We start from the raw sequence: 22,394 nt of genomic DNA, 5'->3' as shown, positions 1-22,394 counted from the left end.
AATATCTATCTTCTAGTTTAATCTGTTTGTAGTGGAAGACAATGAGACCATGAGGTCATACAAGACACTTCAGTGGAAGGATTTTGAGATCTAGAGGCAGGTATAAAAGATGCAGTAATAGTACTGGACAGCAGTCTTGTTGTATCATGGTTTTCTCAGGACAGGGTCTATTTCACCAGAATCAATTCAAAAGGAGTTTTCAGTTTCAGTTTTTTCCATATTTATCTTGTTAACCCCAGGAGCCAGTCCAAAATATGATCAGAACTGAAAGTGAAGGGTGGGCACAAGAATCTGTATTGAAAAGCCTTGAAACATGAAATAAACCAGGCCAGAGCTAAGGGTATTCAATTCTGGCTAACCCACACCATCTAACATTCTGTGTGGTTTTGCAGTAAAAACAATGTTGTGAGCCCAATTCATAAAACTCACAGTCCAATGTGAAATGTAACACCTATATTAGCAAATAGCAAATTCTGAACTAAAAAAAAATCACTGCCTCTCCAATGGTTGGAAATGGTGATCTCCAGAGCTGAATTTAGGTGAGAGATATGATTTTAATTTCCTACAACAGACATTCCGAAGGTCTTTGCAACCACAAAAAGACAACTTTGATCGTTAAAAAAATTCAGAGGCAAAAATCAGATGACAGATGTGCTGAATATATTTGATGCTAAAGGCATAGTCCTTGATCTAAACCTAAAAGATTAGAAGAGACATGAGAACCTGGATTTTCCTAGAGACAGACCTTTCAGATCCTGGGAGCTCAAGTACAAGGCTCACTCACTTGCTGTTTTGCAGTTTTAACAAGGGACAACAAAGATACCCAAAATTACAGTGCGGTAGCATAAAGGTGTCTGATATGTACAAATCAGGAGAGATTTTTTTGTGCAGGAGAGATATTTGGTCTGTTAAAGTAAAAGAAGGAGGAGAACACAATTAAAAACCTTGTACAAAAGGACAATACTTAAGACTGGCTTTTGCAGACATTCTAGCCTTTGAAGGAAATGTTGTTGGAGCACATTTTCAATGCTAAATGTTAAACAGAAACACTTCTTCTGGTCATGTGCAAAAGACTAGGGGCTGCTAACCAGGTGGTGTTGGTGCTAATCACTAGCACTATCAGCCTCACTCAGTCTAAATCATTCCAATCCTCTTCATTGTGCTCAGGCCAGATGGAAATATATACAAAACCTCTTGGCCTATTTTTACAGAAAATATACAATACATGTACCATCTAAATATTTATTGAACTCTACAGAATTATTCAGATTTCCACATGGGGTTAAGAAAAAATTAAAAAGAGGGGATTCAGTCGCTTCCAACTTTAAAAAAATAACTATGAGGCAGAGAAGGTGACAGAATTACAGAGGAACCCAAAAATGAATGGAACTGAATCAAAGACTTACTTGGCACTGAGCAAGATTTCTCAAAGTGCTTGAAAAAAGAGGAAAAAAAATCAAAAGCAATTATTTTCTACATACAAATACAAATGTTCTGAAAGGACTACCAGAAAACAGAGTTTCTGAATGCTTTCCTATTTCCTCTTTTCTGGACAAAATCCACCTTGTTTGAATATTGCAGAAAAGCTATGAAAGAATGGAATTTAAAGTAATCATAGAGGCATTCAGAAATAGGAAAAAAACTAACCATGTACCTGTTCGGGCAGCATTATGTCAATTAATCAACACAAAGCCTACAGCTCACGGTGACTCAGTTTCATCTTCTGGTTCTCATGCAAAGGTGACATGATGCCAACCTCTTTCCAACATCAAGTTCAAGCCTTGACAACAGATTCAAGCAAGACCAGCCATTTATTCCCTCTTGAGGCTCTTTGGAATTCCATTAGAAAGGAATCGCATCGCCCTTCCACAGCAGATGTTCCACGCCCTGACAATATGTGAGCAATGGCAAATTATGGAAGACACATTTAAGCATGCACCGAACTGAATATATTACAGCTTAATTGGGGTAGAAGACACAGAGTTTCCTCTTGCCCTTTAATGGCTTATTCTTTGGGATTAATGTGTTCTTTTTTCGGTCCAATTTCTCAATGTTTTTAGTCAAGCATTTTACGGCGTGCTATAAAGATGAAATATGAAAGCTGTTAGGGTTCTTATATACTGCCAGCCCTTTCTTTCATGTCAAACAGCATGAGGAAGGCCAACAACAGATCTCTGAGAAGGTTAAGCCCCCACCCTCAGAGAATCCCAGCTGTAAACCTCCTATAAAGAGCACGGCTAGTTTCTGGCAGACACACATCCACCTGTACAACATTCGAAATGTAGCTCTGTTTTTCACAAAGACAACGACCGGAATGTGCAAAATTCTTATCGAGCACAGTGCCCCATTCTAATGATATTTTTCCCCCTTTAACTCCTCAAATGTGTCTGATGTCATTCTAGCTCTGCCAGTTTTGTCTCTTTTAAAACTGCAAAGTACGGAACGCACCATGTAATTCATTTAACGTAACAGAAAAATCAAACAAAGGAGAAGCCTCTAACTCAGAAATGCAGGGTAAGACCAAAGGGTTGGGACTTTGTGGTCAAAAATTGCCAGCCTGGATGGAGCACTGTCCCTACGCTGATCTGTGAAAACTGTGCCTTGAAAAGGTTGAGGGACGCAGATATCAGGAGGCAATGAGATATATTCTGCATGACTCATGTTCATGAAAACAGCTTCCGTGTAGATGGTTGGTTATGTTGCTAAGATGAACCCCTTTATGGACTCCTGTCCTGAGGGTTTTTTTAGCAAATGGGTCTTTAATCTTCTACAATAGCAGTTCCTGGGAGGAGAGGAGCAGTAGTCACCAGTACCTCCCAGATGGAGAGTAATTCTTGCCACACAACAAGGGACTGCGCCTCCCTGCAGGAGCTGGGAACTCTCTGAGCTCTTAACCCAGGCTGTAAATCACACACAAAGACTGTGGCTCAAGCCCTTCTGATGCAGAAGGTCAACGAGGCAGTGTTCTGCTGTTTTAACCCAGGCACCATGTAAACTCATGGTGTTCTCACAGCTCTGCCTCCTTCTCTATAATATTTACTCTACGCACTACTCTCTGGACACAAAGACTAGGAGGAAGATCAAGGGAAGCACTGCCTAATACAAAATCAGGTTTTAATTCCATAATGCTTTAAGACTGGTTTCAAGGAATATGGATTTAGCTTTAAAAGTATTGATCGCTTTTCAAAGAGGAATTCCTGTCAAACCAGACCCTGACAAGTGCAATTGTTATAGTGACCTACTTATTGTCGGCATTATAAACTAACTGTTGAAAACATTATGTTTTTTGAAGAAATATTTATATCCCAATGATTGATTCGTGCAGAGTCTACTGCTTATACAGTAAATGAAATAGCTGCAGCTGAATAAACGTAGAAACACAATGACTTTTTCTCTTAGTCTGACAAACAAAAACATATCTGTTTTCAAACGCAGTCACAGTACTGCATAATTCACTGACAGAAGCTTCATGAGTTTTATGTCATCCATTAAATCATAACATTTTATGACCTTTCTTTTCAGTGGGCAAAGTTTCATTTGCTAGGTTTCCATCCTTGCAGTCAGATGGCAATCTAACAGTAATAGGCTCCTCTGTAAAATTTATGAACAACAAGGTTTCATTTTATTTTGAAGGATACAAGGTCAAAATAGATTAGAAAAGGCAAATTTATGTATTTGTTGGTCTGCAACATGCTTTTCTTTGCCATTTCGATTTTCACTCCCTTTGAAAAGCTCAGCAATATTTCTGGTAATGTAATTGAGCTGTTAGGTAAAAATACCACACTGCACCATGGACATCCCTACAGGTCTGGTGCACAGTTTTATTTATAAAGAAAGCTGAAAAAGATGTCGATTCATTGTCTTAAGCATTTTAGTGTTTTAGCTCGGTGTGCCATGAAGAGAACAGGTAAGAAGCAATGGAGATATTAAGTGTGTCAACACACTGAACCAAAACCATAAACTTCTTACAGTTTAGTCAGGATTACTTGAACTCAAACCAAAACCTGACAGGCTCTTGTTTCTTCAATGCCAAGTACTGTTTATTCATATAGAAGTATTACAAAAGACTATACCACCATCACATTCCCTGCCAATCTATCCATTTTCAGCATATGCTCTATCCTTAGACAGTTACAGTGAGCTAATTCCTGACCTAGACTCGACTGGATTCACTCACAAATGCATATGGGGTGCAATTTTGAGATGTTAGCTAACTTGGACTGGACACCATGTCTTCGGAATGTGGGTGGAAACAAGAGCACTAGTTTACCACAGGTCATTATTCAAACTTCACCCAGAAAATTCAGCAGTTCAGAACTGAGCCCAGGACCCCAGAGCTGTCCTCTTCCAGGACTCTGAATTGTTAAATATTCCCTACATTATAATTAAATCACAGCTTCTCAAAATCTGGTCATAAGTCATTACAAATTTTATTTACATAACCTACTGTGTCAAGTTAACACAAAAGAAGTAACACAAAATAAAGGGAAAAGAATCTTTCCGAGATACAGTTTGTTCTGAAAATCTGTGATGAAACTATCCAGAAAAGTTCCACAACAAATAGTTTTAATATATGATGAAAGACATACAATTCAGACATTAAAAGAGGTACAGTATGCTTTGAACCCCTTTAATGATAGATACTGTATAATTGCAGCTGGTGATACAGGTTTGACATTTGCAAAGCTTTAGGTACAGTTTAGGTACCTGGAAATATGTTCAAATAAGTTCTAAAGCTTCATGCCAAAAGCCTTAGAGGATATCCTAAATTTTAACTTTTGAACCTCAAGACAAAAACTCAGGGTACACCATTACAGGAAAAGCTGAAGCCAGATCTTTAAAAACATCTACATCTTGCGCTAGTTTTTTTTTTCCGTCTGTGTCCAATTAACTGCAATGCTGAAGTATCGTAGAGCAAAATCAAAAGCCTGTGTCGCATTTAAACAAATGAAAACAAAAGATAACATGGGAAGAAAACTTCATCAGACTCTGGGATGACTTTCATCAGAAGATTTAACCACTTTTTGGAAGTGATGAAGAGAGAGTGATGAAGTGATATTTATTTCAGTCTACAGCACCACTTAAATAGGAAGGTTTATAAAGAATGTCTGAAGGTTTTTATTAGTCTCCTTTGATTTCATTTCCATTAAAGGGAAGCAATCAAAATACTCACAATATAGCTATTCCTTTAAGACACCTTTAACATGTCGACATCACAATCCTAGAGAATAGGTTTCCATTTATCCAAATAATGTCACAAATACAAAAAATGATTAAAAAGTAACAAATTCTATCTCCTTCAGTGCTGGAACAGATCCGATGGACTTTCAGATTTTACAGCTTTGAAGCATTAAGCCAGTGTTTTACCTGCAGTAGTTGTGGTTACCAAGTCCCCCCTCTCCATTTGGGTACTTGATGGTATTATAGGGGTGCTGGAAGGTTTCATTCCAGTAAAGACATGGTTTTCCCCCATGAAGACATGTCTCATTTTGCTTGCCCCTGTAGTCTTCTCCATTTGCAGTGTAACATTCTGCAAAATAAAAGCATGCACTCTATCAATACACCTTCCTTGTTCAAACACCCAACATGGTCATCTCTGATATCTTTGATATCTTTGATGACGTATATACATAACTTCAATCCTACAGTAAATGCAAATAAATCCATAAACTACCCACGTTATGTGAACAATCAATGTCCTTGCGATATATGAAAGACCAAGAAATTAGACATCCATACAATATACAACACTTATAACATAAGTTTAGCATTTATACTTTGTGCGCGGGATGTATACATCTTCTGTAATTATATTTGTTCTATACTTGACACTCAGTAAGATGCAACACTGTGAATGAAAAAGTATGGCAAATATTTGCATTGCTTCAATTCACATCTCCCACTAGTTTGATTTCACTCATTTTTTTCATAATGAAAAACATAACTAAACAAAAAAAAGAATGGAAATGAAAAAGCAATGCCTTGCATGCTTGGATTTTAAATATAATGGAATGATAACCATATGGTTACTTGAGAGTTCATCTACTGCTACACCCCAGTTCCATGACTGAAATGCATTTGCTCGGTTAAAAAAAATAAACATTCTAGAACAAAACAATGAGAACTCAAACAGTCTTTGAAGGCTGTTCTCTGGACCTCATTCTTCAGTTTTCAAGCTAGGCAATTGAGGCCTTTTGTAAAACAGAGAACCAGTCCATGCCACAGAAGTTTCTCTTTATTTCACGAAAACGTCTGACTTGGATCTTCGAAAATCAGATTACAGGTTAGATCACCGAGTAAAGATATCCCCAAGCTATTTAACTGCCTGCCTTTGAAGGTTTACAAAGTTAATGAAGAAAAGATTGGGGTGGGGAAAAGGGACTGCCTTGCAATTCTCTGCAAGATGGTAACGCAACATTTTATGCTAAATTAAAAACAGTTCTCCTTGTGTTTATTTCAGTAATCATCTCAATATTTCACACAGAAAACTGAAAAGAAAAATGAAACTTAGCATTTTATAACCTATGGCATAAGTTTATTTTATTTTGTATGACTCTTTAGATACGCAATATGTCAAGATTAAACTTGACATATTGACACACTTGGAGTTGCTTTAAAATCTTCAGGCTATAGCTTTACTGGAAACAAGAGATGTTATCCATTGTCAATTAGCAAAACTAACACAGTAATCAGCATTGATGGTAAAATTGCTATTGTAGCACCTACCAATAAAAAGATACCTTTTAACCAAGTAATTATAGAGCAACCAGATACATTCCTAGACTTAGGGTAGACTAACAGTGTACACTAATAGGCTAATACTACTGATTTTTATAAGTCTTGAACACAGAAGACTGGTGAGGGACATGATTACTTCTACTTCTTCTTTACTGTCAAGGGTATGAAAATGATAAACAGAACCTAATTAGAGGATCATCTGAGGCAACAGGATGCTAGGGGTTAGTCAAAATGTATTTATAAAAATGTTACGTATTTAACTACAGTAAATTGTCAGTGTTCTTCTAACAGGATAGATAGCAGTGTAATTGATTTGGTATCATACACTCTATTTCTATATACTTAATTCTGATATTTCTGTTCCTCGTGAAAGGTAAATTCATAAATACAAGCTAAAGTATTAAAGATAAAGCACACTGAAAATGAGAATTGGTTCAGTTAGTGGAGTACTACAATGATCCATATTAGGGCCACAGTATGTCCTAATTTTGATTCTAGTTAATAAGATATAGTTCATAGTTAATAACCTAGTGAAGATCACAAATGATAATAAAGTACTGTAGGATGATCAGCAAACACTGTAAAAGGTGAAAAGGAAATCAAAATGACTTGAACAAATCTAAAGACTGGACAAAAACTTGGCACTTGTATTGTACGTGTAAACAAATACAGAGTGATATATGCAGGTAGCAAAAACATACTGTAAACTATATACAGTATAAGATGGAACACTGAGGGTGAAAAACATACATGTAAAAAAAGACTGAGATGTGACACATCTTGTACATCTTGTAATGTGGGGAAGCAATACAAAAAGTAATGTATACAGTATGTATGTAGAAATAGGATGTAGACTTAAAAGTGTAGAATTTAAATAATGCAATGCTGATTTAAAATTGTGTTAAAACACACATAAACATACTTTAACATGGTATAATGCACAAGTAAGAGAATAACCAGATAAATTACTAGGATTAAAGGAATTTCTTAACATAGAAGACTAGGAAATGACATGATTCAAGTCTACAAAATCTTCAAAAGCATTGACAAAGACAATGGAATTCTTCAGTATAAACACAAACCAGAGGACACAAAAAAAGCAGAGGGGAGTGAATTTAAAACTAAGAACACAAGACACATTTTTACACTAAGGGTTGTGGGAGTCTACTTGCAATCAAATGAGCTAGATGTGCTACTTTGTAGCTCTTCTTATATCCTTTGGGCTAGAGAAAATGAGACACCTTTGGGACAGCTTTTTTGGCAATGAATAAATGCACATCTGGCAGCTGCTTGTTTTCAGAATAAAAATAATTATTTATGATGCTGAAATAACAAGATCTGTTACCTACGTAACATTGATGACTTTTAAAAACGGCAGAGTTTACTTTGGTTACAACCTTTAAAACAGCTTCCCGGAATGGAAAACAAAATATTTGTATTTTCCAGCTTTATCAATTCAAAGTTCCTGCTGCTACCAGCAGGCATGCTGTGGTTTCATGGTTTCTTCTAAAAATGGAAAGAGAACCTGTCCTCCTCACATGTGTCAATCGCCAACTCAGCTTAACTTTGTTTCACCACCTCCGTAATAAATCATTCAGTGCATTTTACTTCTGCGGCTTCCAGATCCCTGTGATCCTAGATGGATACAAATCCTTAAAGAAGCTACAGGACTGTCTACCTGAAGGCTGTTTACAGATTGCCTGGAGAGATCAAAATGTAAGTTATTTTGGCTGCCATGATACACCAATCCCTTGACTTTTTCTCAAGCCAAAGTCTTTTTTATCTCTCAAACAAGTCTTTTCCTTCAGCCAAAGGTAGCAGTTGGAGAAGAGTGCTGGTTCCCTTGCTGTACTGCTTAAAAGAATAACCAGACCCAGCTGTATACTGCTTTAAACAGCTATCTGTTCAAGGAGATAGTCACAGTGTTGCAGGTTTAAACCTTTTTCTTTTTTTTTGCAAACCAGATTTGTGGGGCAGAAAGGGTTGATGAACTTCTGGAGGAAGTTAAAATACTGCACTCCGTGCTCTGAAAGCAATTTTGCTCAATGACAAGGCTTGAGCAAGTTGAACACGCCCTGCACTGGGTTTCAAAACATTTATGTTTCCTAATCATTAAAAACTAAGCTCTTGCAAGATGTCATTGTCTCCATGTGGCTTTCATCATCAACAATGCATTCAAGTACTGTACATGTCGTTTTAATTAAAGTAATTAAGTTTCTGTAGTCTCCCTCATTCTACACACCAACATTTCCTGAGCTGAACAGTCATGATGCAGGAATTTGTCACTAAAGCAAAGATATTATATTTCTGTAGTTAAAATACCAAACACTGAGACATTAGCACTTTTCTCTGATAATTACTCCTCTTCTTAGCAAATTAATTCTGGATGATCTCCATGTTGCTACAGTACATTTGTTTCATAATGCATTTTACAATTTACCACCAACAGATACGTTTCTACAGTATATGACTGTTTATGCTTTAACAATATTAAAAAGATCATGCCATGGGACTGCTGAGGATTGATTCTTATATGATTGTTTGCTTTAATCTAGTAACCATACCATTTTCTTGACCAGAATTTTAAAACATCCAACAAGCACTCTCAAAATCATTCTTTATCCTCATAATTATGTAAAATTATTGCAGAATGTTGCAAAAATTATACACACGAAAATGATCAAGTTGAAAAGACTATTGAATTTTTTCATTCAATTGTTAATTAACGATCTAATGTGGTTATGTGGATATTACATGGATATTATGGTAACCATATAAAATACAAATCTACATACACTTGATGCACCTTAACTTAATGAAAGCTTTATCTGCTGCTGTGGGCAACCTTATAAATATATTTCATTTGAAACTCAGGAGCTGATTTCATACAGAAAAGAGAGATAAATACAGATACAGACAAATACATAAATAGAGATACAAATAATAAATACAGATAAGATAAAAGAGAGATAAATACAGAGGACAGAATTAAACAAGATGTTCTTCTTTTAAAGGAATGCACTGCTATTTGTGGCTGCGTAGTGTAGATCATGAAAATGTTAAATAATGTATTATTAAAAAAGGTTTAATTACTTGATTAAAGCACAATTACAGTATACTGAGTATGGGCCTAGGTAGGTGAACTGAAACCCAGATGTAATACAAATACCAACTTAAAAACACGTTACTTAGATGTCTGCCCCTTGGAGTCACAACCAATCAGAAACTACACCAGAGCACAAAATCTGTTTGTGCGCCATGGAATATTCCAAAAGAAATTGGATCACATCAGATTAACTCAATCCCAGAATGGCTTAAATCCGATCCCTCTCAGACTCCATTAGCAGCCTAATTTCTGCATAGATTTAGAACATATCAGGTGGGAGTGACATTTCTGAAGAAACCAGTTCGATTATAAAAGTACCATTGCTCACACACACAGTGTCTAACAGTGGATAGACTCACAAATAAACCAGTGTCACTTAACCAAGATCTGGGTTCCTAAAGTAATTAAAATAACAATGTTAATTTTAATAAACAAAACTGCTGAAATTTATTTTACATTTTTATTTTAAAACAGGTTACAAATACGGTTTCGCTTACGATGTAAAAACATTCATTCCAAAACTTGCATTTTTCAGTAGTGGCAGCAGGCACAAAACATTCTTAGTTACAGTACATTACTGAATCTTCCAGAATGCTAGAAAAAAAGACAGAGGCTAACATATGGATTTGGTGGCATAAGACCCTTTAAAAAAACATGCAAACTCTTTCTTCATCAAAAATTGAGAATGTACAGAAACTAAAACTGGCAGAGGTTTTCTATAATGTATTAAGTCTGAAATCTCTCTGGAAGTTAAAGAGATCTAACGTTTCATTAAAATGTTTTTTCTTGGCATGCACTCATTGTACCCTTTTAAATATACTAGATATATAGTCTTAAATAAAAAGATTTGTCCTTATACTTAATATGAATTCAAAGCAAATTTAAGCTTTCTATTTTAGTTGAGCAACATTTTAGTTTTGGATTCAATGTCTTACTGTATTAACATACTGTAGTGGCTTCAGTAGCATAAGTCGACAAAAAAAATGATAAAAGATAAAAGCAAATGTGGCCAAGATACACAATTTTGTAGTGGTGTCAGTTAAGAGCCAGAAAAAACGGATTAAATTATTGTTAGAAAATCATTGAATATCTGGAGACCTTGGGTTTGAACAGCCTGTTCTTCCAAACGGCCACTCCTAGAAAAAGCACACAGCCTCCCAGTCTTCATTCAAAAGAGGTGTTTCCAGACTCTGTTTGTAATAACTCTGCCTCCGATTATTCATTTCTGTCATAATGTGATGGCTTTATTGTGGTTTGATCACAGGGCTTGATTGAAAACAGAGCCTCCCTGCATGAAAGGCAAAATTGCTGTCATGCATCTGAAGCTGCATATGAAAAAAATGTTCAGAGATGAGTCTCCCAATCCTGGGTGTTTAAGAATCCAGACTACTACACCCATCAAAATGAGAAAATGGATTGTTCCTCTGGAGATTTTACTGCAATTATGTTTTTAATTTTTTTTTGGGGGGGGGGGGGGAGAATTATGGTTAATTACTCCCATGTTACTGTTTCAAATGCCTTTCATTCTGTGTTAAGAACGGACACAGAGTCCTTTGCACAAAAAACAAAACAAAACAAAACAAAACTGGGATTGAGCAAAGCAGCCCTGAACTCCAGATTCTTTCACAATATTTACCTGCTCTATGCTATATGACCACGTTTTTTGAGGAAGTAATCTAAAATGTTCATTATGTTCATTAATAGTACACTAGATAATTGTTTGTCGTATTGCTAGATTGCATGTTACCCCGTGTTACTCGTTTCAAGTTTGGATCAAAAACATGCTTTATGGCTGTATTCCACAGCACTGCAATTGTGAAGCACGGTTTGCTGTTTAACGCATGGTTGATGGTTCTTCCAGTTCTTCTTACACTTTTGAACCCACCTACTACATGTACAGTAGTTGTACTGCACGCTGTTCACCTGGGTCACATACTGCATAATACATTTACTTGAATGCAAGAAATATGTGTTATATTGCAGGTCAGTTTGGCAATATGGGGTGTTCCTCAGGGCTCTGATCATTAGCGTCTTCTTTTTAACCTCTGCACTTCTAGCCAATCTTGGTAGATACCACAGTTCCTGCTCCACTCCTGTGACGATGACATCCACATATACAGTATTTTCTAACTTCACCTCTGCATGCTTGGAAGATGTGGAGGTATTGGAACTCTGCCAGCTAAAAGCTCTAATTGTTAACTTCACAGCACACCTTTAGATGTGGGACATGCCTAAGCCTGAGGTCCTCATTAAGTGAAACAGCTAAATACAAGATCTAGGATGTATCAACGATATACCAGAATACAGAACATCCATCTATTATTCCACATTAGGCATCCATGTTTTGGACCTTTGCTTTTAAATAGACACACCCATCTTAATTAGTATCTACAGAACGTTAATTGCCTTTTCTTCTCACATTTCACCTCAATGGTTACTTTAGCTTGTGTGAGTACTGGTTTTTAGTGTTTTTTCTGGCATTCTGATGGGAGTTCAGCTGACTGAGCAGTACAGATGAGGTGCCTCATATGGGTTTAAACGCAGTTCATTCTCATGCCAGCTTTGCCATAAGGGCGAATGGAATGCTGCCAAATTGTTCAGTAGCACCTATGTAACTTTCTCACCTTTCATTTAGCCTTAATGCCAAAGTGCAGTCTGTGCTTTCCCCTTCTTTTTAATGGAGAGGGTATAAAACTTTAATATCACCCCACTGAGGTTAACGTACATCAGAAGGACTGCCAAAGCTGCTCTTTTGATGTTTCACCTTAAAAAAGAAAAAAAGAAAAACACCTCAAGATGTATTTGGCCCACAAAAATAAAAGGACACGAGTGGTGCAGTGCCTTCTATGAAATACAGTGAAAATGTTACAAAAGAAAACCTTTTCCTTTTTAAAATTCCCAATGAAGAGGTAACAGGGTTGCCAAGTCTGTGGCAATGGGTTTGCTAAAAATAATTTGTTTTTTTTTGTAAGTGTAAAGAAACTTGACCCTTGTTGGTCACAGCTAGCTCCTTCTGTCCTGAATGACCTTCCTACAATCCTGGGATCAATGAAGTACTACCAACCACACAAGCATGGCAGACAGAATGACCTCCTCTTGATCTTTTGCTTTTCTTCATTTCTCACATGCTGCCATACGTGTGATAGCTGTCAAGAGTTGCAGCAGTGACTGAAAGGATCATTGACACAACTGTTAAAGTGGGCCTTGCTGAAAAATGTTTTCGTGCTGAGGAGAACAAATACATTCACACATCTAGGAAGACAAGTACAGTAAAGAGTAAATCGAAAACACTCATTTCCTAAGGGAGAAATTGCAACTAATAAGGACAGGGTCACTTCATCAGTAATAATTTAGTAATAATACTAAATAAATAATACAGTGATTAGATTTTAAGTACTACTGCTATTACTACTACAAATAATAATATGGTGCTTTTCTGGACACTCCACTCTGAGCACTTTACAGGTTATGTGGAGACTCCCCTCCACCACCACCAATGTCAATAATAATAATAATAATAATAATAATAATAATAATAATAATAATAATAATAATAATAATAATAATAATATAGTGTTTTGTTCAACAAACTAGTTTTTTTTAAACTACATTTATTTTTTGTTGTCTTTGGGCCAAAGTTTAAAATGACATTTTTGTCTACCCCCCAAAAATTTCCCTTTTCTGTCTTCAGAAGTTTTTTTTTTTTCCTGTAAGAAGGAAAGAAAACATTTGACTGAGAATTTCAAAATGTCAGGCTTCCTTTTTAGGCTGCAATTGCCTCCAGTGTGAAGCTCTGCCAGTGAAGTAACAGTTGGTTTAATCTACATTTCCTTGGTAATGGAAAAAAAGACATAAAGCGGCAATTCAAAAGACCACAGCAAACAAGAGATAAAGCAGTGAAAAGCATTACTTCAGATCTTAAAATTCATTCTGTGCCCTCTTTCGACTGAGATTTTAAATACCTGCTGGACCATAATGAAAACAAACAAACAGCAAGAAATATTTTAATGCATCTTTCTGCCAGAGAGTAGAGTATATGGGTACTCAGAGAGGCATAAAGTGTAGTCACAGTTTTGACAACTACAGAGCATAAGGGTCATCAGGAATAGAGACTCACTGTTGATAATCAGTACTACACTATTTGATGTGGGTGTTTTTTAAAAAACATGATGATGAAAAATGATTATTAAAACGAGTACGCTTTAAGAGCAATGATAAGTGGTAGCTGTGAAAAGGAAAGTGTCGCCTTTTGCTTTAAAGCTTTTTCCTTTTTTAACTTCACAATGAAAGAAAGAGTTTATTTTATTCGTCTTCACTGAAGCACGTTACAATGAAAGAAAGAGGCTGTTTTGTTCAACTCTGCTGCAGTTCAGCAATGTATCAGAAGGTAAAAACAAGCTACACAAGACCTCAGTGTTCGAAAGTCCATCACTAGTAAACGATGTTTCCAGTTTTATCTCTCATTGTAATTCATAGCAATTACAGGACACAATGGTTATTTCCATTTCAGCAATTAGTCTTTAAGGCTCGTATTTTTTGTGTCATGCTTGCACATCAAGAAAGAAGTTATTGCTGCTCATGAGCAGCCAAACAGTAAATTTTACAAATAGCAAGTACAGGTGGGTGTTGAAGTAATCTGCACATTCATTAACAACAGAGAGAGACAACAAACGTCAGAAAAATCTCTGAACAGTGTGTGTTCTTTCTATCAGTTTCAGTTAATCAGCTACGACATATGAGAATACTAATCAGTTTGTACAGTAGCATACACAACCTCACCCATGCAGGGAAGGGCTCAGAAGACCACAGTAAATAAGGATGAACAGTGTGGTAGGTATATAACTTTGAAAACCTTTTAGTTCTAACAATAAAGACCTAGGTCTGCCTTTATGTTAATCCAGCTGCTTTCTTCCTAAGAGTTCACAGAGAAAGATCATTTGGTGCAGATATCATGTTAATTCTAAAATTCTGCTTTGGATCAAAGTTAGCTGATCGCTTAAACACCTCAAAGGGGTGAACTGCGCAGGGGATTTTTCACAAACACACCTGTTTTAGATCCTTTCTTCAGGTTTACCGGCATGCTAGGAATGTCAATTGTTTAAGGTTTGAGGCTAGTGAACAGTACATTTGAGGTACATGCATGCAAGAACTGAATTTGCAACTGGGGAATGGATAGACTTCCACAAAGGTTTTAGATAGCACTGAGAGGCCTAGAGGAGTACAATATGAAGGGAAACTATGATTTTAAAGTCAACAGGTTTATTCAGAATGGAATCAATTACCAGGCAGTGTTGAATACAAATGGAATTAATCGTCGGTAGTCAATTAGAACTTTCAGGGCATATGTTTCTACAGGAGACATTGTACGTCGCAAGACTGTAAAGATTATCCAGGACAGTCCAGTCCAACTGCAAAGTCCAACTTTGCAGACACATAATTAAAAGTCACGGAGAGCAAAACAGTGCCGTTTCCTTCTCTGAAATTAAAAAAGTAGCCTTTGGTGACTGTTCAGTGATTAGTTTTTAAATGTTGTTTTTAGTTTAGGTTTAATTTCACTGTTTTGAAAGACTGGAGCGGGGAAGGGGAAACTTCCATCATCACTTCCTAGCGCCATGGGCTCCAGATGATTGGAACATCTCCCAGAATGCCACCATGGAAGAGTTTTGAACAGCACTTGTTTGAAGTAGCTTTAATGTTTATTTTTCCCTTGCCATTCTGTCCTGTTAGTAATTTTCAAAAGTGACACACTGTGGGACTCAAAAAACAAGTAATCAATTGTGAGTCTTCTCTACCTCCCCTCACTCATAACCTCTGTGGCACACTCAAAGCAAATCAGCCCCATAAAAACATTTTTAACTGTCTGTCTTCTTGATTGTTACATAATGCACTGCAAGATTCCGTTTTCCCACTGAGACTGTTAAAATCAGATACTTTTCTGTAGACTCCCTAAGTAAACAGAAGAATTTGAGATCACTTTTCATTCACATGGTAATGCAAAAATCTGTCCATTCCCAGCACTGTATTTTCAGTAGACTGACTATCAAGCATGTCCATACACATCATAAAGCTTTTTTATCATTTATTTGGCTTCTACTTTTATTCAAAGCAACTTACAGTTGAACATATTTATATAGCTAGGTATTTTACTATAGCAATTCAGATGAGGTATCTTGATCGCAGCATTTCACCTGAGGTTTGAACCCGTAACCTTCCAGTTACAGCTCCAGAACACTGATGACTGTGCCACGCTGCTGCTTATGTTTAGAAACAGCCCCGCGTTTGTTTTGTCTAGCTCCAGAAAGTTACAGATGAAGATATCTACAAGCCATCCAAATTCCACAGTACCATCAGATTTCAGACACATCTTATCATCTTTTTAATCTGGAAAAGTATTTTTTTCCATAGTCAGTAGAGTGTTGCTTCTTGGCTTATTGTAAAGGTCCAAACTATATTTATCTGATGTAATCTTTTCATTTATTTTTTGCCTTTTAAGCTGAGATTTTTTTCTGCTTTTTTTGCTAGCGCATTTCCAGTTTACTTTATTATCAGTTTTAAAATGAGTTTAACAGCAACGGGTCCCTAGTATTTTGCTACCTGTAGATGAAAACAGAGCTATAATTCATATTTTTGACATTTAAAGACAAAATTTTATTGTAGGCTTTTTCCATTATAGGCTACTATGATTTTAAAATATACAGTTTGTTCATTCTTTTTTTAATTATGTGTAGCAGTTATTGTTGATCACATCTTTATTGGAATAATATTAGTTACCTCAACAAATCTGCAATACAAAGGGAGTTTTTGAAGATTAAAAATGGAAATTGTGCACACATTCAAAATGAAGCAGTATATCCTAGTTAAACAGATACAGTATATCTTGCCCTATAAAACATTTTTTTACTGCAAAAACAAAAGTTTTACCAACTAAAGAACTTATTGATTTGTGCAACTGTGCTATTTTGAGACTCTAATGACAAAAATATTCTGTTGTTCTAGCCAGAAAGAGAGTGTTAGATCTACTGAATAGTTGTAGAGAATCATGATCTGTAGACAAGCAGATGTTTGTAGTCAATGGGGGTGCCATTTATTCAGTGTTCATGAGAACTGAATCAATTACAAAGATCTATTGAAAGAAAAGGTATCTGGTTACATGCGATCATCAGCATGTGACTGGTCTACATTCAGTGTCACATAAGTGGCTTCAATCTTCTGCCGCTTCAGCATATTCTCCACAAATGCTGGACTGACAACAAAACTGTTGATCCAGTGAGGTTAGGTTTCAGCTCATAGTCCATACAGCTCTCAAGTGTGTATCACATTACAGCAAATATTAGAAACACAAGCAGGCACATAACAAGAAGACAAGTATGATCACAGATTCCCTTCAAGCAAATATTATATAATGGTCCACATGCTTATGCCCATAAATGTAAAGACTTAAATGTGCTATTTACAAAATGTAAAGTTATAATACAGAGATCAAACTGTGGAAGTCTATTCCATTTTAGAAAAGAGTTCCAGGCTTATTTGTTTAAAAAAAAATGCCCATAGTTCTGATTTTCATGTGAACTGCATCGGCAAGCAACCGTGTCAGATAAAAATCCTCCTACAGAACTGAAAAATTCCATAAAGATTTTTTTTTAACCAAACCACGTATGTGGTTACAAACGTTTTCCCCCAAAAAAAGATTACTTCTGCTTGATGCGCTGCCATTAAAAAATCAATAAAAGAAAAATGGATGCTCTTTGAAAACCATCCAAAGGTTTCAAGTGGTTTTTAAAGAGCATATACTTCAGCAAAAGGAAACCGTTTTCAGCATGTTTCTATGGGAAGTCAATTATATATGCTGTCTGTCTAGTCCTATTTAGTCTACTGCTTCTCTAAGATTACAAATGACTGAACGCACTACTTGGAAGTCCCTGTAAATAGGTTTCTTTGGCTGCAACGGGAGTCCCTGATGTCTCCCATAGGCTAAAGAAAACTGCGTGTGCCTTGTTAGATTTTTGGAATGGACACCAAAAGCACCGCTTCCTGTTCGTACGAGTGTAAGATTGTGGCTTCCAGGATTCATAGTAGGCAGGGACACAAATGGTTTCCCCTTACATACTGCAACAGTTTGATCTGCTTCAGAACACCAGCGCCTCTCACTCTTCCACATAAGCCGACACCAAGGCTTGATCTGAGCTGAACATAAATCATCAGAATATTTATTTTGCCGATGATTGCCAATGAAAAGATCACAAAGCTATCATGCCTTAGAAACACTTGATGAAAAAAGCAAGCGTTTGAAGTATTTACAACTGTGAATATAGAGGGCAAGGAATCAGTGGAGATGTTAAAAGTTACCTACTGTATGTTAAACAATGGTGATTTACCTTGTTTAGCACCCAATAGAAAATTCTCTTTGATTATAAAGTGATTTATAATCTATAATCTAAAACTAAAATAACAGATAACCTGAAGAAAGGGGCTCAGGATAGACTATTCAGCTCTGTAGAGTATGACACTACACTTTTCAACAGCAGTGTGTGTTTTAACCATTGGGAAGGAGGAAAGGCGACAATTTGCTTCTTCAGCCACAAAGTGGTTCTGGAAGCATATCAAGGCTAAAGAGCTGTAGCTCAATTACTTTTCTTTATTCGGAGAACTTGTAGTTTTTCCACTGGATTGGCAGAACATACATAGCTGGGAACCCACTCTTTGAGCCAAACTGAACCGTCACGTAAAAGTTCACAAGACAGGTCATGTCCTGCACAGTAGCAATTCAATATCCTGACATTATGTTATTGGTTATGGCTCTTGAAACTAAGATACATGTAACACCACATAAACATATGTTTACCCAAAAGATGCAAATTTGGTCAGCTCATATTCAAGGATTTTATACATTTCTCCAGATATAAAAGTTATTATAAGAAACATTCCAACCTTGATTTTCTGAAAAATTAAACTGAATGCCCAAAAACTTATTCATAAAGCTGTGGTCAATTACCATGTTAAAAGGTTAGTTTAAATAAAAAAAGAGAAAGACAACAAACACAAACAGTAAAAGCATTGCATACTATTGTATGGTGTGAGGTGTGAACAGATTCATTTATAATCAAATTCTGTTTTTTTTTTCTGTAAAGCTCTGCATAATTGTTTAACAGTCTAAACTGGAAGACATATGAATGTTAAATTTCCATGAAGGAAAATTTATCATACTTCTACAATTCAGACAGTTGACAGGAACAGAACACATTATTTTGGAAACCTATGCACCTCATTTGCATTAAATAGCTTATATGCTTACAATTTTCTCCTACCTTATTCAAGATGTGTGCAAGATTTTACATCAGATCGTTACAATGTGTTCCTATTCACGCAACTCTCCGTCAACTAAAATGGCTTAAGATCAGCAATGGATAAATTCTTCAGATACTACACCTAGAACCTAACTTCTCTGCAAATGTGGTTTCAAAACCACTCAGATGCTCAGATTTTTCCATGTCTGAAGTATAATGTAGCTGCAAACATCCCTTTAGTGGTTTAAAAAGTTAATGTACTGTAATTGTGTGTGCAATAATAAGTATGCAGAAAATGCATAAAACAGTATTTTTTATTATATTACAACATACAGTACATATATTACATATAGTACATATATCCTAAACTGCTTAGTATGAGTGCCAGTTTAGTTCTATTTTCACTGTTCATGTGTGCTGCTTTGTGAATAGTATTTGTGTTCAGAAGTCTTAAATCCTTGCACACGACTCCACTGTCAATCCTTTACAGGTTTTCAAAGTTTAATATCAGTGCAAAGAAGATTAGAGAGAACCAAAACGAACATGACTCAGTTTAATAAAATAATAGAGTTTGACAGTTTGAAGGCTAGGTGGATGGCTGATGAGGCTGCTGAATGGATTGGTTTAATCCTGTTGGTTCCAGGCCAAAGCCTGTCTAAGCTATCAATTATCAGCGCTGCGTTCAGCTAATAATATAAACAGTAAGAACTATATCATGCTCATCACTCAGTGCATTGTCAATAGACAGAAGTCTTTTGTGCTTCTTCTCAAATATCCTTCTATGCTTGTCAAAAGTTCTTTTTAAAATATCCCTTAAATGTTGTATATTAAAACTGCAAATTAAAGCCATGATTAAGAGCAGACCAAAAGTAGGGACAGAAATGTCTATGATATCCACTACAAGAAAATGGCACTTATGTGACAGTGGATGACTCCACAGGAAAGTCTGGGCATAAACTAGTCCAGCTGGAATCGGCTTTAAAAGCATTATAGCAATAAAAACATTGTTAATGTTATTATAGGGTATGGTTAGACACCGTTTTGTTCAAGCGCAAATACTATTGTGGTTATGGTGAACGGCAAGTGTTAGGGAAGGCCAGAAAAGTAGCTCTGATGCCTGAACTATACACAGAGAAAAAACTTAAAATGGCTCTTCCTACAGTACATAAAACCACCTGTCATATGAAAGCTTTAAATCACATCACAGAAAAGTACAACAGGCACTATGCAAGAGATAAAACTGTAACAACAGAGAACGTAATGAGTAAGTGCCCAACTTTTGATTCATGCCAATATCTTTTTTTATGATTCTATTCAATAAGCTGCTAAGCTGATGTGCAGTTCTGTTCTATTACACTGACTTGTACATTTATAAAAAATGAATACAATTAAAATCAAATTACAGATCCCCTCAGAAAATCCCCCCAAAACTATTATAAACATGAGCCTACATTTAATGGCTCCTTTGACTGTTTTTGATTGAAGTATTCTGTAATCTTTCTCCTGTATCTTAATACCCCCCACCACAAACAACATTAAGATAATATTTTCACTGATGTCTCTTCATGCCTTGCACTTTGCACAAATGTTGAGTCTCTCAATCCCAATAACCCATCTCAATTATGTTGATCCTGGCTGGTACAATGGCACCATTAGTGACATACTGTATGCAATGTGCCTCAATTTTGTATCTTAATCCGAGCTTTGTTTAACTGCTAGTTTTACACATGCAAACTTTCAAACTTATTATAAACTCTATGAAGCGCAAAGCATGACTTTCTTCTTCAATATATATATATTCCCAATGCATTATTACTGTACATTGAAAACATAAAAATATGTTAAATAAAGCAAAAATTAAAATGTTTCATGTACTGCAGGTATCTGCTGTTCCCTTTTGGCTACATTCAAATATTAACCAGGGAAATATGAGATAACTGAATACAGATGCATTCAATTTAATATAATTTTTAAGCTTTGGTCTATAGATGTACAGTATTTCCAAGCACTCATGTGATGTATATTCAGTGCCCTTCAGCTTTTTTCTTGCTTTTTTGGCTGCGTAGTGATGCAAACGTACACTTAGAAGTTCACACACTTGAACATACAAATGCGTTTGGTACAATTATTTAGCCATGAAAACCTCATCATGTTTAGCACTGTGTAACTAATTAAACAGATCTCCATGCGTCTGGGTGATCTACAGTATGCTAATTTTCCTGCACATCAGCCATAACTGCACTTGCACCAATATAAACGTATTATTAAGTTTTGTAAGAGACTACTGAGTCACTGTATCCCCAGAGAATTCATGAGGATCTCTTTACTTTAACACTTTATTTAAAATTGATGTTGTCATCGGTTATGTCAAGAGCCATATGGATGTTTGTTTTGTCAATGTTAACATACTTTGGCATTTCATTAAAGATTTATTCTTGTTCCATATGGGCTGCGGCAGAGCAAGGCAGTCACAAGGCTCAGGATGCATGTCAGTGCTCTACAGCAAAGAGCAAATGAATGTGTCATGAGACAGGCATCAAATAAAACTGAGAAAATAGAAATCATAATGTAAATAATAAAGTAATAATGCTCTGACACAGACACAGTGGCTGCACAACAGCACAAATCTGAAATGCCAGACTTCCACTGTCCTTATTTTTATAATATATATGAAATAAAAGCAGAAACAACTTAAGCCCAATTAATATAGTACTGTTTGCTGAGTATCAAAGTAACTGTATAGGATACAGTGCAGGTCTGTATAATAATATAGACTAATACACACAAATTGTGAATTGGAACCAATAGCATGTATAGCATTTTGATGCCTCTCAGCTTACAGTACAATATACATCATGTTTGCATGTGCCTAATAGGGTCCAGCTACTCATTTCTTCTTCTTACTGAAGAGCACTGAACTTATCCTGTGCTTTCAATCTCAGCCCTGATCCCCTTCATAACTAATAAGCCAATGTAATGGACAGGATGTGGATAAACATCCGGAAGCTTAATAATTGTCCCAAACCAAGCACACTACTTGTCTCTTGGTGCACGTTACTGAAGACACTCAAGATTAGGTACCACCTTGGCCAAACCTGCACCAGGCACATCTCACAATTCACTGGTTTACATCTAGGCAAACCCTTGTACAAACATCTTAAATTTGTAACCCATTATAATTTTGCCATCAAAGAAACAATATGGAAAACACACACACACACACACACACACACACACACACACACACACACACACACACACACACA

The 22,394-nt window shown here is 36.2% G+C and overlaps 1 protein-coding gene across 1 annotated transcript in view; it reads right to left on the bottom strand.

Annotated features, from left to right (window-relative positions):
* kremen1 (kringle containing transmembrane protein 1) overlaps nt 1-22,394 on the bottom strand; it is a 53,265-nt gene that overhangs the window by 23,464 nt on the left and 7,407 nt on the right. Inside the window, exon 2 of the mRNA XM_088617959.1 lies at nt 5,368-5,530. Within this exon, the coding sequence (XP_088474085.1) occupies nt 5,368-5,530 (163 nt within the window). The remainder of the gene's footprint in view (nt 1-5,367; nt 5,531-22,394) is intronic.

This window comes from Lepisosteus platostomus, chromosome 24 (genome assembly GCF_059453375.1).
Source record: "Lepisosteus platostomus isolate fLepPlt1 chromosome 24, fLepPlt1.hap1, whole genome shotgun sequence".
NCBI lineage: Eukaryota > Metazoa > Chordata > Actinopteri > Semionotiformes > Lepisosteidae > Lepisosteus > Lepisosteus platostomus.
This window is presented reverse-complemented; position numbering and strand designations above follow the sequence as displayed.